The 17,432-nt window shown below is 37.0% G+C and overlaps 1 protein-coding gene across 1 annotated transcript in view; it reads right to left on the bottom strand.

Moving 5' to 3' along the window:
- The window catches only part of SUSD1 (sushi domain containing 1), a 311,600-nt gene that overhangs the window by 158,335 nt on the left and 135,833 nt on the right, over positions 1-17,432 (bottom strand). The window contains exon 9 of the mRNA XM_072598065.1: positions 15,390-15,484. Within this exon, the coding sequence (XP_072454166.1) occupies positions 15,390-15,484 (95 nt within the window). The remainder of the gene's footprint in view (positions 1-15,389; positions 15,485-17,432) is intronic.

Genomic DNA, 17,432 nt, shown 5'->3' with positions numbered 1-17,432 from the left:
ACAAGACTGAAAACAATATGAGATTTTAAAACTCTAATAGAATGTTTTAAAAAATTAAACAAAATGGTAGATTAGAAAGAAGTTGCACACAGTGTTCAAACAAACTTAGAGCAGTACATATATAAGAATTGCCAATGGGGAAAAAAATAAGGAATATATCCCTTTTTTTCAAATACATATTGAATTGTCACAAACTTGATTATATTCTTCAGAGAAATCCTAGGAAAATGTAAAAGGACATCAATTTTAAATGATATTTGAAAGGCTATAAAACTCTAAGTAAACACTAATACTATAATCAAAGGTGATCATATTTTTTGTTTGCTACGTACTTAGAATTTGTATTCTTTAAAAGCTGTAACTGAAATAGTAAATCAAACTTATTAAAGTCTTTTAAAAATACCAATTCTAAATAACTAGCAAACAAACAAAAAAGGAGAAAAATACTAAATTACTCAAAGTAAACGAGACGAAGAAGGGATCATAATGAATCTAAGATAATCAGTCGGTTAGTGAATACCCATTCATTAAGAGACTACTATGTACCAAGCACCGTGCTAAGAGGTAGATATATAAAGAAAGGCAAAAGGTAATCCCTGCCCTCAAGGAGCTCACAATCTAATGAGAGAGGCAACCTGCGAATCATTATGTAAAAGCAGGTCATATAAAGAAAAAATAGGAAATAATCAAGCTTAGAGAAGGCACCAGAATTAAGAGGGATTGGAAAAGCCTTTCTGTAGAAGGTGGGATAGACATCTAGGTGGCACAGGGGATGCAGCACTGGGTCCAGAGTTCAATTTTGGCCCCAGACACTTACTAGCTGTGTGATTCTGGGCAAGTCACAACCCTATTTGCCTTGGTTTCCTCATCTGTAAAACGATCTGGAGAAAGAAATGGCACACTATTCCACTACCTCTTCCAAGAAAATCCCAAATGAGGTCATGAAGAGTTAGACACAACTGAAAAAAAATGACTAAACAATAATAAAATCCCATACATGCCATGGCATGAGACATGAAGAGCTGGCCTTGGAATCAAGAAGGCCCAGACTCAAGTCTCACCTCTAACTGGCCATGCCCCTGGACAATTCACTTAACTTTTCACCACTCCCAAGCAACTCTAAGACTATAAATTGCAAAGCAGGCTTCAAAGTGCAATGCCAATGAAATCACAGGTCTGGGCCAGAAAGAAAAAGACTGAAAGAGAGAAACAGAAGAACAGAGAAAGACAACAAAGAAATCATACTAGACTGTTCTCAAGATAGAGAAATATGTTATCTTCCACCATTCTTTTTATGAGGCTAAAATGGTTTTGAGCTCCAAGCCCAGCAAAGATAAAACTGAAAAAGTATAATGTCATCATCGTTAATGAATGTTAGTGTTATTATGAACATCACATTATTGATACCTATAAAATATTAATTAAAACATTAGAAAATAGTACACAATAATATATTTTAATAAGTAGAATGTCCAAGTAGGAGCTTTGCCAGAAATGCACAGATGATTCAATATAGGAAAACAGTGAATATAATAAATTAAATGCAAGTACTTAAAGGATATGTGATTTCATTGGTATATTTCCCTCCAGATCAATTCCTCTAGGGTCTAGTGGATATATACTATAGAGCTGTCTGAGAGACTGAAGTTAAGTGACTTGCCTCGTAACCCTAGTAACAGCTAATGGAAGAAGTCCCACTGAAACCCCAAGAGGCTTACTCTAGGTTGCCTCTTAAAATAAAAATAATACATCCCATCAACAAGAAAAATCACATCAACAAGAAAAATTATACCATTATGCAGAGTAACAGAAGTAGATTTACAAGAACAACATGAACTACGGTTACATATAGATAACGATGGCAACAAAGCTTTACACAAAAATTGTCAGAAGGGGAAACAGCAAATAAGATATTGTTATTGTTTTGTTAAACTATACACTTTTATTTTATTAAAATATAGTTTGGATTTATGGTTTTATTTGGCATTTTATTTAATTGTTTCTTATTGTTAAAACTAGAATTAAGTTTATGATTAAAAAAAAACTTTTCCTCAAAAAATAAAGAAAACCTCAAGGATCTCCTTGTCACAAATTCACAAGGAGATATCTTCCAAAACAAATTTTCACAAAAATACAGACCAGAGAGTAGAGAAGGGAGAGAAATTTATTCAGTTTCCATGTGCCTTCTGCTGTTTCATAGGATCAAAAATATAGAATTAGAAGAAACCTTGGTGATCATCAAATTAATCCCCTTATTTTGTAATTGAGGAGACTAAAACCCAGATAGGAAAAGTGTCTCGACCAATATTACATCAGTGGACAAATACAAGTGTAAAGTGAGGATTTGAATTCATATCCTCTGACATCATCTTCACTCCACTTCTATTGTATCATGCTGCCTCACTAGCTCTGGCCCCTGGGAAAATACTGATTTATATGACAATGCTTTATGTATGTTATTTCATTTGAGACACTTTTACCTTTCTCTCTCCTGTCATCTTAATAACTCATTTTCTTCTCTGGAACAAGCACAACCACAACAATATCAGAAAAGTCATTATAATTCCCATTGTTTTTGAGATTTGATACCTTTTGGGGGTGTTCTGTTTAATCCTGATCCTGTCAATGAGACATCCATTTTTTTTTAATGAAAATTATTTCTGTTTTGAGAATATGTGGAAAATGTCATGACAATTCAACGCAATTCAATAGGTGCTTCCTATGAAATGCTTTCTACGTGCTAGGCACCATGCTAGGGGGAGAAGGAAACAAGTATTTATTAAGCACCTACTATGTGCCAGACACCGTGTGGAACATTTTGAAAATATCTCATTTGATCCTCGCAACAACCCTGGAAGGGAAGTATTGCTATTACTTTTTCTCATTTATATTGAGAAAACCGAGGCAGTGAGAAGTTAAGTGACTTATGGCATATTTGAACTCAAGCCTTCCTGAATCCAAGTGCAATAATCTATCCAGTGCACCATCTAGCTACCTCTGGGCACTGGGGACATGAAAACAACTCTGTCCCCAACAGGTTGATATCCTACTGACAAACCCTGAGATAATTAATTGGAGGCATTATACTAAATTTGTATCCATAAATCTACAGGGATCCATTACATGAAAGGAGGACCTAACCACAAGAGTGATTACAATCTGATTTTTAGCATGTGGTAGCCTTGCCCTCTAGTGGACATTCCACAAAACGTGCTCATCATCATAGCTGAGTTCTTAATGAAGCTACTTTAAGATTTGAGTATAATAACAAATTTAAGGCGAGAAGGAGCTTTTTAAATTCATCTCATCTATTCCAACACTTCTCCCAAATGGAGGAAGACCTGTGCCTAATACACTTAAAGTCATTACAAACATGAAAGTCGAGGTTATACTTGGAGACACCCCACCCAAAGGAAAGAGACTGCCTAGGAGTTATCCTTTTTGTGTCCAAAGGTCCTTTCCCGGGGGTCCATTTGCCTGTACCTTATAATCCCCTTCAGTAGGCTTTCTTAACCTGGGCTCTGTGAATTTTTTAAAAAATATTTTCATAGCTGTATTCCAATGCAATTGGTTTCCTTTGCAATCCCACGTATTTTATTTATTAGAAAATATTATTCTGCAAAGGGGTCCATAGACTTTACCACACTGCCAAAGGAGTCTTTGACACACAAAAAAAGGATAAAAACTCCTGGTGTGAAGATAGTTTGTAGAACAGAATTTTAAAGGTCTGTGTTCAAAACCAGCTCACACATTTCCTAGCTGTGTGACATTGGGCAAGTTGGTTAACTTCTCCCTGCCTCAGTTTCTTCATCCATAAAAATGGGTTATAATAATAGCACTGGATTGTTACAAGGATCAAATGAAATCATATTAGTAAAGTACTTTGCAAACCTTAAAATACAATACAAAGGCAAGCTATTGTCCATCTCACTTTTGGACAATTCTATATCAGCCATGTGATGATGAGCAAGTCTCAATGCCTCAGACAACCTTCCAAAACTAAATTGTGGGATAATTTGCTACTCTGTACCAATGGATGGAGTTTCCAGGCTAAAGCTTCCCTACATTAAATCACAAATCCCAACCAAATTGTTAAGACATCATTCTTCATATTAATTATAAATAGCCTCTGTGACTTCAGCACACTGACCCTAATTCTTGACTCTGGGGTCACGCAGAGCAAACCTAATCCATCTTCCATGACAGCTCTTCCAATGGTGGAAGATAGCAGCTCTAACACTACAACCCTATGTCCTTCCTAAATCTTCCCTTCTACAGGTTCATCTTCCTCAGGCCTTTCAATGCCACAGTATCTAATCCTTTCACAAGAGATTGTCCTTTGCTGCACTCACTGTAGTTTGTCAATGTTGTTCTAAATGCAGGGTTGCAGAAGTGGATACTATACTGTGATAGTGTCTCCAGGCTGTCACCTTCTTTGTTTTTTGTATACTATGCCTTTAGTCATACAAACTAAGACCCCATTGGCTTTACATTGAACTGATATTGAGCTTAAGCTAATATTGACTTAAGCCTTTCAGTTCAACTTCTGTTTTCAAAGACTGGATTGCACCCTGCCAACACAGCAGTATTCTTACCATCCCTTACTGGTTGCTAGGTAGGTTATAAGGATAAATACACAACACTAAGCAAAGGACCCAGCAGCTAATGAATGATTTTTAGTGGATAGGGATGTCAGCTGCTTTGAATTGCATCATAATTCCACTCCAGTTGCTGTAGTGTACCCTCAGGTTGCTTTCCCTCCTTTGTCAAGAAATTGTACACCTGATTCAACATCTTCCTCACCTCCCGCATTTATTTAATCTAGCGGACTTCAATACTTACTGCTCTCCCCTAACAGCTGGGGCCTCTTGTTTTCTCACTGTGTATTCTCTCTCTTAGTAACCTCAGCAACTCCTATGGGTTTAAATGATCATCCCTGTGCAGTTGACCCCCAGATCTATATATTCAGAACCAGACTCTCTCGAGTTTCATTCCTATCACCAAGAGAACATTTCAAATTGGATATTTCAAAGACATTTCAAATTTAACATGACTGTAATATGATTCATTATCTTTCTCTCTACAACCCACCCTTCTTCAAAACATCTCTCTCTCTGTCAAAGGTACCACCTTTCTTTCAGCTCCTCCCTCGCTCTTATCCCATGCATCCAATAGTTGGTCAATATTACTTTTTCTGTCTTCATATTTCTCTCATTCATCCTTTTGTCTCTTCTCATATAGCCACCATCTTAATTCAAGTGTTCACCACCTCTCACCTAGATGATTGCAACAGCCTATTAACTGATCTCCCTGCCTCAGGTCTCTCTTTAGTATATTCTACAAACTGCTTTGGAAGTAACCCAGCTCAATAAACTAATGGTTCCCTATTGCCTCTAAGATAAGATTTAAACTCCTTTGCCTAATTTTTAAGGACTTTATAAACCTACCTTTCCAACTTCATCAGATAGTACTTCCTACCCCTCCCCCTACCCAATAGAGAGGCCAATAAAACCTGTTTCTCTGTTCCTCACATTTAGCATTCTTCCATCTCCATATTTTTGAACTGGATGCTTGGCATAACTGGAACGCACACCCTCCTCACTTCTGCCTCAAAGAATCCTTCTTTTCCTTCAAAATCAAGCACAATTTTCTATATGAAATTGCTACTGATCCTCTAACTGCAAGTGTCCTCACTTTCTATCTTGTATTTATTTATTTTCATCCTCTTTATATTTATGCTGTATATCTATCTGTCTATATGTATATGTTAATTGTGTATGTTTGTATGTTACTTGTCTCTTTTATAAGCCCCTTAAGAATGGAGATCATTGACAGGGTTGTACTTCGGGAGCAACGATAGCAGAATGAGAAGTAATTCACTCTCACTCTCCCTAGTGACATCTAAAAATTCAGAAAATATTAGCTCTGGAAAAGTCCTAGAACAACTGAGCCAACAAAAAGATGGGGTAGAGCAGTCTCTTAATCTGGGAAGCTTCAGGGATTAATGGGAAAGAGCCTCTTGCTCTGGTAAAAGGGGAGCAGTACAGAAAGGAAGGCATCCTAGCAAGCCAATGGCAAGCCACACCTCAGCAAACCAGGGGGAGATCCTGAGCCCCAGGGTGGAGGAGCAGGCAAGTGCCAACACCAGGATACTGAGTGACTTGGTACAGGCAGGGCAACCAGTAGACACCTCATGCAGCTGTACGCAGCCTCCTTTGGGCATAGTTCCAAATTGCTCTCCAGAATGGGTGAATCAGCTCACAGCTCCACCAACAATGAATTAGTGCTCCAACTCTCCCACATCCTCTCCAACATTTATCATCTTCCTGTTCTGTCATGTTAGCCAATCTGATAGGTATGATATGGTATCTCAGAGTTGTTTTGATTTGCATCGCTAATCACTAGTGATATAGAGCATTTTTTTCATATGACTATAGATATCTTTAATTTCTTCCTCTGAAAACTGCCTGTTCATATCCTTTGACCATTTATCAATTGCGGAATGACTTGTATTTTTGTACATTTGACTCAGTTCTCTGTACATTTTAGAAATGAGGCCTTTATCACAGACACTAGCTACAAAATTTTTTTCCCAGTTTTCTGCATCTTTCCAAATCTTGGTTGCATTGGGTTTGGTTGTGCAAAAACTTTTCAGTTTAATGTAATCAAAATTATCCATCTTGAACTTCATAATATTTTCTATCTCTTCTTTAGTCAAATATTCTTTCCTTCTCCATAAATTTGATAAATACACTATTCCTTGCTCCACTAATTTGTCCATAGTATCAATCTTTATACCTAGATCATGTACCCATTTGGACTTTATTCTTGTGTATGGTGTCAGGCATTGGTCTATGCCTAGTTTCCACCACTCTGTTATCCAGTTTCCCCAGCAATTTTTGTCAAAAAGTTGAGTTCTTATCCCAGAAGCTGGGGTCCTTGGGTTTATCAAACAGTAGATTGCTATATTCATTGCCTACTGTGTCTTGAGTACCTACATATTCCACTTGTCTACCCTTCTGTTTCTTAGCCAGTAACAAGTGATTTTGATAATTGCTGCTTTATAATACAGTTTGAAATCTGGTACCACTAGGCCACCTTCCCTAGCATTTCTTTTCATTAATCCCTTTGATATTCTGGACCTTTTGTTCTTCCAGATGAATTTTGATATTATTTTTTCTAGCTCTAGAAAGTAATTATCTGATAGTTTAATTGGTATGGCACTAAATAAGTAAATTAATTTAGGTAGAAATTGTCATTTTTATTATATTGGCTTGGCCTACCCACAAGCAACTGATGTTGTTCCACTTATTTAGATATGATTTTATTTGTGTGAAAAGTGTCTTGTAATTGTGTTCATATAGAGCCTGAATTTGTTTTAGCAGGTAGACTCCCAAATATTTTATAGTGTCTATCTCTTGCTGTTGGGCTTTATTAGTAATATATAGAAATGCAGAAGATTTATGTGGGTTTATTTAGTAACCTGCAACTTTGCCAAAGTTGTTTATTATTTCAAGTAGTTTTTTACTCGCATCTCTGGGATTCTCTAAGTATATCATCATATCATCTGCAAAGAGTGATAACTTAGTTTCTTCTTTGCCTATTCTAATTCCTTCAGTTTCTCTATCTTCTCTAATAGCTACAGCTAACATTTCTATTACCATATTGAATAATAGTGGTGAAAATGGACATCCTTGTTTGACCTCTGATCTTCTTGGAAATGCATCTAGCTTATCTCCATTGCATATAAAGCTTGCTGAAAGTTTTAGGCAGATACTGCTTATTATTTTATGGAAAGTTTCATTTATTCCTATGCTCTCTAGTGTTTTTAATAGGATGAGTGTTGTATTTTGTCAAAAGCTTTTTCTGCATCTATTGAGATAATCATGTGGTTTCTGCTAGTTTGCTGTTGATATGATCAATAATGCAAATAGTTTTCCTAATACTGAACTAGCCCTGTATTCCTGGTATGAATCCTACCTGATCCTAATGTATTATTCTCGTGATAAGTTGCTGTATTCTTTATGCTAAAATCTTATTTAAAATTTTTGCATCTATATTCACTAGAGAAATTTGTCTATAATTTTCTTTCTCTGTTTTGGCTCTTCTTGGTTTAGGTATCAAAACCATATTTAGCATCCAAATTCTTGGAGAAGTTAAAGGAGTTACAGGAAGAAATAGATGACAAACTCTACTAGTGGGCAACCTCAATCTCTCCCTCTCTGAACTAGACAAATCTAACTACAAAATAAACAAGTTAATAAGTTAAAGAAGTTAAGGAGATAAAAAGAAATTTATAAAAGTTATATATAGTAGACCTCGGGAGAAAAATGAATGGGGATAGAAAGGAATATACCTTTTTCTCAGTGGTACATGATAACTTACAGAAAAAAAAAGTTATCATATATTAGGTCAGAAAACCTCACAATCCAATGCAGAAAGGCAGAACTATTACATGCATCCTTTTCAGATCATGATGCAATAAAAATTACAAGTAATAAAGGACCATGGAAAGATAAACTAAAAATTAATTTGAAACTAAGCAATTGAAGCCTAAAGAATGGGTTGGTCAAAAAACAAATCATACAAATGACCAATAATTTCATCCAAGAGAATGACAATAATGAGATAGCATACCAAAACTTATAGGATGTAGCAAAAGCGGTTCTTACAGGAAGTTTTATATCTCTAAATGCTTATATGAATAAAACAGAAAAAGAGGAGATCAGTGAATTGGGCATGCAATCAAAAGAGCTAGAAAAAAAACAAATTAAAAATCCCCAATTAAAAAACAAATTAGGGGGTGGAGTCAAGATGGCGGAGTAGAAAGACACACATATGGAGGCTGCCCCCACACAGCCCATAAAACACCCATAGAAAGGGACTCTCAACAAATTTTGGAGCAGCAGAAGTGGAGAACAACAGAGTAGAGGAGATTTCCAGTCCAGGGTGACCTGAGAGACCCAAAGGAAATGTCAATTGCACTGAATGTGGAGCGGAGCTTGGAACGTGGAGCCCAGCCCAGCCTTGGCCTCACGCATAGGGCTCATGAACAGCCCTCTGGGGTGGAATCTCCAGTCGCGGAATCCCCAGTCCCAGAAGCAGAGGGTCCGCAGATCCCTCAACCCACAGGTCAGTGATGGGGTTTATTCAGCTGGCCAGGAAGGGAGAAGGGTCTTCACATCAGGCAGGTGGCAGGAGTTCTCAGGGCAGCCCCTACAGCAGCCTGAGACCATAGCTGGATCGTAAAAACCCCTGGGGGCACTGAAGAGCTGAGTCTTACCTCAAATCTGTGTAGACACCCTGAGGCAGTTGTTCATTGTCTCACACTAAATGGAGGCCCTGCCCCCACAGCTTGACTGAATCCCACCCCCACCAGTACTAGCATGGCGGAACTGGAGGTCAGGTGGCTGTGGAGAAGAACCTCTGCTAAGATTCTGGGCACAAAAATCCTTCCCTGCACCCAGACCAGCACACACTTGACTGTGCTACCTTGGAGGAACTGATATCTTACAGGTCCCCAGAGTATACCCTACTCTTGACAAAGGACCCAAAAGTCAAGTAACTGGTTGGGAAAATTCCCAAAAAAGGGGAAAAAAATAAGATCATAGAAGGTTATTTTCTTAGTGAACAGGTATCTTCTCCCATCCTTTCAGATGAGGAAGAACAATGCTTACCATCAGGGAAAGACATAAAAGTCAAGGCTTCTGTATCCCACACATCCAAAATAAATATTCAATGGTCTCAGGCCATGGAAGAGCTCAAAAAGGATTTTGAAAATCAAGTAAGAGAGGTGGAGGAAAAACTGGGAAGAGAAATGAGAGAGATGAAAGAAAAGCATGAAAAGCAGGTCAACACCTTGCTAAAGAAGACCCAAAAAAATGCTGAAGAAAATAACACCTTGAAAAATAGGCTAACTCAATTGGCAAAAGAGGTTCAAAAAGCCAATGAGAAGAAGAATGCTTTCAAAAGCAGAATTAGCCAAATGGAAAAGGAGGTTCAAAAGCTCACTGAAGAAAATAGTTCTTTCAAAATTAGAATGGAACAGATGAAGACTAATGACTTTATGAGAAACCAAGAAATCACAAAACAAAACCAAAAGAATGAAAAAATGGAAGAGAATGGGAAATATCTCATTGGAAAAACAACTGACCTGGAAAACAGATCCAGGAGAGACAATTTAAAAATTATGGGGCTACCTGAAAGCCATAATCAAAAAAAGAGCCTAGACATCATCTTTCATGAAATTATCAAGGAAAACTGCCCTGAGATTCTAGAACCAGAGGGCAAAATAAGCATTCAAGGAATCCACTGATCACCTCCTGAAAGAGATCCAAAAAGAGAAACTCCTAGGAACATTGTGGCCAAATTCCAGAGTTCCCAGGTCAAGGAGAAAATATTGCAAGCAGCTAGAAAGAAACAATTCAAGTATTGTGGAAATACAATCAGGATAACACAAGATCTAGCAGCTTCTACATTAAGGGAGGGAAGGGCGTGGAATAGGATATTCCAGAAGTCAAAGGAACTAGGACTAAAACCAAGAATCACCTACCCAGCAAAACTGACTATAATACTTCAGGGGGAAAAAATGGTCTTTCAATGAAGTAGAGGACTTTCAAGCATTCTTGATGAAAAGACCAGAGCTGAAAAGAAAATTTGACTTTCAAACACAAGAATGAAGAGAAGCATGAAAAGGTAAACAGCAAAGAGAAGTCATAAGGGACTTACTAAAATTGAACTGTTTGCATTCTTACATGGAAAGACAATATTTGTAACTCTTGAAACTTTTCAGTATCTGGGTAGTTGGTGGGATTACACACACACATACACACACACACAGAGACAGAGAGCACAGAGTGAATGGAGTAGGATGGGATCATATCTTTTAAAAATGATATTAAGCAGTGAGAGAGAAATACATTGGGAGGAAAAAGGGAGAAATGGAATGGGGTAAAATATTTCTCATAAAAGAGGCAAGCAAAAGACTTTTTAGTGGAGGGAAAAAGAAGGGAGGTGAGAGAAAAACATGAAGTTTACTCATCACATTCGACTAAAGGAAGGAATAAAATGCACACTCATTTTGGTATGAAAACATATCTTACAATACAGGAAAGTGGGGGACAAGGGGATAAGCAGGGTGGAGGGGATGATGGAAGGAGGGAGCAATTTGAAGTCAACACCCTTGGGGAGAGACAGGATCAAAAGAGAAAATAGAAGCAATGGGGGGCAGGATAGGATGGAGGGAAATATAGTTAGTCTTACACAACACGAGTATTATGGAAGTCATTTGCAAAACTACACAGATATGGTCTATATTGAATTGCTTGCCTTTCCAAAGGGAATGGGTGGGGAGGGAGGGATGAAGAGAAGTTGGAACTCAAACTTTAGGAACAACTGTCAAGTACTGTTCTTGCTACTAGGAAATAAGAAATACAGGTAATGGGGTATAGAAAGTTATCTGGCCCTACAGGACAAAAAGAGAAGATGGGGACAAGGGAAGGGAGGGATGATAGAAGAGAGGGAAGATTAGTGATAGGGGCAATTAGAATGCTTGGTGTTTGGGGGTTGGGGGGAGGGGACAAATGGGGAGAAAATTTGGAACCCAAAATGTTGTGAAAATGGATGTTAAAAATTAAATAAATAAATTTTAAAAAGAAAGAAAGAAAGAAAAAGAAATTGAACAAGCCATCAATGAACTCCCTAAGAAAAAATCTCCAGGGCCAGATGGGTTTACAAGTGAATTCTACCAAACATTTAAAAAATGATTAATTCCAATAATATATAAACTGTATGGGAAAATAGGTGAAGGAGTCCTACCAATTTCTTTTTATGATACAAATATGGTGTTGATACATGAATCAGGAAGTCAAAACAGAGAAAGAAAATTATAGACCAATCTCCCTAATGAATAAAGATGGGAAGATTTTTATTGAAATATTAGCAAAAAAAATGCAGCAAATTATCTCAAGGATAATACACTATAACCAGGTAGAATTTATACTAGGAATGTAGGGCTTCAATATTAGGAAAATTGTTAGCATAATTGAACATATCAGCAACAAAACTAACAGAAATCATACGATGATCTGAATAGATGCAGGAAAAGCGTTTTGAGAAAATATAACACCCATTCCTATTAAAAACACTAGAGGACATAAGAATAAATGGAATCTTCCTTAAAATGATAGGTACCATCTATTAAAAATCATCAGCAAGCATTATATGTAATGGGGATAAGATAAAAGCATTTCCAATAAGATCAGGGGTCAAACAAGGATATCCATTATCACCACTGTTATTCAGTATTGTACTGGAAATATTAGCCTTCTCAATAAGAGAAGAAAAAGAAATTGAAGGAATTAGAAGATGTAAAGAAGAAACAAATTTCTTTGCAAATGATATAATGGCATACTTAGAGAATCCGGTAAAAAATTATTTGAAAGAATAAACAACTTTAGCAAAGTTGCAGGATATAAAACAAAGCCCAACAGCAAAAGATAAAAAGAGACATTCCATTTAACGTTACTGTAGATGTTGTAAAATATTTGGGAATTTATCTACCAAAACAAATCCAGAAATTATATGAACAAAATTACAAAACACTTTTCCCACAAATAAAGTCAGATCATAATAATTGGAAAAATATCATTTGCTCATGGGCAGGCTGAACTGATATAATAAAAATGACAATTCTACCTCAATTAATTTACTTATTCAGTGCCATATCAATAAAACCACCAAAAAATTACCTTATTGAGCTAGACAAAATAATAACAAAATTCATCTGGAAGAACAAAAGGTCCACAACATCAAGGAAATTAATGAAAAGAAATGCAAGGGAAAGTGGCCTAGATGTACCAGATCTAAAATTGTATTATAAAGCAGCAATCATCAAAACTACTTGACATTGGCTAAGAAATAGAGTGGTGGATCAATAAAATATGTTAGTAGTCAATGACTATAGTAATCTACTGTTTGATAAACCCAAAGACCCCAGCTTCTGGATTTAGAAATATTTGACAAAAACTACTGGGGAAAATGGAAAACAGTATGGCAGAAACTAGGCATAGACCAGCATCTTATACCCTATACCAAGATAAAATCAAAATGGGTACATGATTTAGATATAAAAGCTGATACTATAAGCAAACTAGGAGAGCAAGGAATAGTTTACTTGTCAGAACTATGAAGAAGGGAAGAATTTATGACCAAATAAGAGATAGAGAATGTTATGAAATGCAAAATGTATGATTTTGATCGCAATAAATGGAAAAGTTTTTGCACAAAGCTAACACAACCAAGATTAGAAGGAGAATAGAAAACTGGGAAAGAATTTTTTCAGCCAGTACCTCATTCTAGAATATATAGAGAACTGAGTTGAATTAATAAGAATACAAGTCATTCCCCAATTGATAAATGGTCAAAGGATATGAACAGGCAGTTTTCAGAGCATAAAATTAAAGCTATCCATAGTCATATGAAAAAATGCTCTAAATCACTATTGATTAGAGAGATGCAAATCAAAACATCTCTGAGGTACCACATCACACCTATAAGATTGGTTAACATAACAAAACAGGAAAAGGATAAATATTGAAGATGTGGGAAAATTCTAATACTAATGCATTGTTGGTGGAATTGTGGACTGATCCAAATATTCCGGAGAGCAATTTGGAACTATGCCCAAAGAGCTATAAAAAGGTGCATACCCTTTGACCCAGCAACACCACTTCTAGGTCTATATCCCAATGAGATCATAAAAATAGGAAAAGGATTCACATGTACAAAAATATTTATAGCAGCTCTTTTTGTGGTAACAAAGAATTGGAAATTGTGGGGATGCCTATCAATTGAAGAATGCCTGAACAAGTTGTGGTATATGAATGTCATAGAATACTATTATGTCCTAAGAAACGATGAGCAGGCAGACTTCGGAAAAAACTGGCAAGACTTATATGAACTGATGCTGAGTGAGCATCAGCATCATAAATGAGCAGAACTAGGAGAACATTGCACACAGTAACAGACACATTGTGCCATGATTGACTTTGATAGAGTTAGCTCTTCTTAGTGATGCAAGCTTCTAAGACCATTACAAAAGATATGATAGAAAATTCTGTCCACACCCAGAGAGAGAGTCTGAATGAAGATTGAAGAATACCATTTTCTCTTTTTTTGTTGTTGTTGTTTTATTTTGTTTCTTCTTTCTCACTCATGATCCCTCCTATTGGTTCTAATTCTTCTTTAAAACATGACTAATAGGAAAACATGTTTAATATGAATTCACTGTACGCAATCTTAGGGAGGGAGGAGGTAAAAAAGGAGGAGAAAATTTTATACTCAAAAGTTTATGGAAGTGAATGCTGAAAACTAAAAATTAATTAATTTACAAAAAAAAGAATAGGGTTTATTTAATTCTTGTTATTTTTATCCCCAGCACCTAGCAAAGTGCCAAGGGAGGACATAATAGGTGCTAGCTAAATAAATGCTTGTTGGTTGGATTATTGATTCATTTTCAGAGAACAAAAAAGAATAAGAAGGGTAGAATAAGCTTCTCTTTCCCTTTCACCATAGCTTAGCTGGGGCTGGAGTTGGAGCATCAATTGGGACTGGTGAGATTCTTTTTCACTATCTCCAAGAAAACTCTAAATGTGTACCCTTTGACACCATTTATATTCTGGCTAGTTCCTCCTATATACAAAAATAGGAGTCCCTTTTAAAATGAAATTATTCCCCATTTTCTCTTCATCATTTCTCTACATGAAATTTCTGATTTTTTTTTTAAAAGGCACACTTTTATGTGGGCACATAGTCCTTCAAGAAATTACTGAAATTCCAAGTTTAGATGGCTATTTTACAGAAAAATGAGTTATGATCATTCACATGAATATTAAAAAAAACAAAATAAGGAATGTAGGCTCAGAGTTACTGAAATGCAGGAAGCATCTGATTTCCTTGTTCAGAACTCCTTTCTTCAAGGGAATGGGAAACTTCCTAACTTAGTCACTAAGTCTCAATAGATAAGTTTTGGGGAATTGTCTAAGACAAAAAAGTCAAGTAAATTGTCCAGGGTCACGTAGTCAAAGACAGGATTTAAAGGCAAGTCTTTCTGAATCCAAGTTTATGCATGATACCACACTGTGTCTGAGTTCTAAACCTGTTACCAGCTATTAATAGGCATATATGATAGCATTTACAAAATATTTTGAGATTCTCAGCTCCAAGATTTTCTCCTTAAGGGCAGATTATAGGGCATCTTATTTACTTTTGTATCTCCCTCATTATCTAGCTACATGACCTATGGTGGGTATCTAGTTACTATGTGTTGATTGATAAAAGAATGAGTGAATGGCTTATTTTCCAATTAGTTCAAAAGAAGACTATCTTACCTGGTACATTTGCTCTTCTGCAGAATCTCTAGGACTCCTCTCCCATTTCAAACAGGTTTCATTAAATACTGAAACATCAAAGGATCCATCATCATCTGCATAGTGAAAAGAGAATATTTTTAAAAATCATCACTTTTGCACAAACTATCAGGGTTAAGTATTATTCAAACCCATGGCCATTTGTCACTGGAACAGTGACAAGAATTGGCAAAGAAGCACTGCCTCCTTTGACAGGGAAGAGATATAAAGCAAACCACTATTTGTCTAGCTTCCACAGGGTGTCCTCCCAGGTTTGACACATAACTCCAAATTTATATTGTTACCACAAACTATGTGCCTTCTCTTCTTCCACTGAAATGTCATTCCCAATACCTTGGGCCTGACTTGGCATGGCCTCTGGTTTGTTTTCTCATGTATCAAAGTGGAGACAGACCTCATTTTCCCTGAGGAATTCTACTCTGGACCCTGATGACTGCCTTTAATCATCATAACCTGTTGGCTCCATTTTCCCCTACACTCTAAGGCTCTCCTCTGACTTAGTTGAACTCTATAAGAAGGGGGAAAAATCCATCTACATTTTGACCAAGATGAAAACTAGTAACCAATAGTTAAAAGTATATTTACTAGAACCCTCGGAATGGGTTAGTTTTAACTCTCTGGAATGACAGAAATCATGCCAGGTAATTGAATGAAGCAGTACATAGAGTACTGAACTTGGAGTCAAGAAGACCTGAGTTTGAATCCTACCTGACATTTCAATCAATTAATCAGCAAACATTTATTATATGCCTATTGTGTACTACATACCATGCTAAGTGCTGGGAATACAAAAAAAAGGCAAATGATAGTCCCTGCCCTGAAAGAGCTTACAATCTAACAGGGAAGACAACATGCAAACAAATATGTACAAACCACATACAAAATAAATGGGAAATAATTAACCCAGAGAAGGCACTGGAATTAAGAGGGGCTGGGAAAGGCTTCTTGTAGCAGGTAGGATATCCCTTGGAACTTAAAGGAAGCCAGGAAGGTCCTAGGAGGGAGAATGTTCCAGACATGTGGGACAGCCCAGAATCAAGAGATTCCATCTTTTGTGTCTTGTTTGTAGAACAGTCAGGAGGCCAGTGTCATTGGATCAGAGTATATGTCAAAGAGTAAGATATAAAAGGAATGGAAAAGTAGGAGGTGACTAGACTATGAAGGGCTTTGAATGCTCAATGGAGCATTTTGTATTTGATCCTGGAGACAATAGGAAACTGCTAGAGTTTACTGAGTGACATGATCAGACATGTATTTTAGGAAAAATCACTTTAGTAGCCGAATGGAGGATGGATTAGAGTAAGGAAAGATTTGAGGCAGGTAGACCCACCAGCAGGCTATGGCAATAGCCCAGGTATAAAGGGTTGAGGGTTTACACTCGAGTGATGGCAGTTTCAGGGCGAATCTGGGAGATGTTGCAAAGGTGAAATGAGAGGCCTTGGCAACAGCTTGGATATGGGGAGGGTCCTACCCCCATAGTGAGGAGTCCGGGATAACTTGGAGGTTTCAAGCCAGAGGGACTGGGAAGATCGTGTTACCCTCTACAGTAATAGGGAAGGTGGAAGGAAGAGAGGGTTTAGGGCAGAGATGAGGAATCTGCTTCCTCAAAGCCACATGTGGCCTTCTAAGTCCTTGCATGTGTCCTTTTGACTGAGTCCAAGTTTTACAGAACAAATCCCTTTATTCAGGGGATTTGTTCCATGAAGTTTGAATTCAATCAAAGGACTACATTTGAGGACCTAGAGGATCACATGTGGCTTTGAGGACACAGGTTCCCCACCCTTGTGCCTAGGCAAGCCACTTAACTTCTCAGTCTCAGTTTTCTAAACTATAAAACAAAAAGGTAATAATAGTTATGACACCTGCCTTTCAGAATTGTTGTGAAGGTGAGTTGAAAATGTTATGTAGTGATTCACAAAGCCTAAGACGCAATATCAAATGTGAATTATTATTATTAAAGGGACAATGAAACGAGATTCTTTTCCCAGGCAGAGCATGACTCAG

This window comes from Notamacropus eugenii, chromosome 3 (genome assembly GCF_028372415.1).
Source record: "Notamacropus eugenii isolate mMacEug1 chromosome 3, mMacEug1.pri_v2, whole genome shotgun sequence".
Lineage (NCBI taxonomy): Eukaryota > Metazoa > Chordata > Mammalia > Diprotodontia > Macropodidae > Notamacropus > Notamacropus eugenii.
Note: the sequence above shows the minus strand (reverse complement) of the source record. Positions and strands in the feature narration are given on the sequence as shown.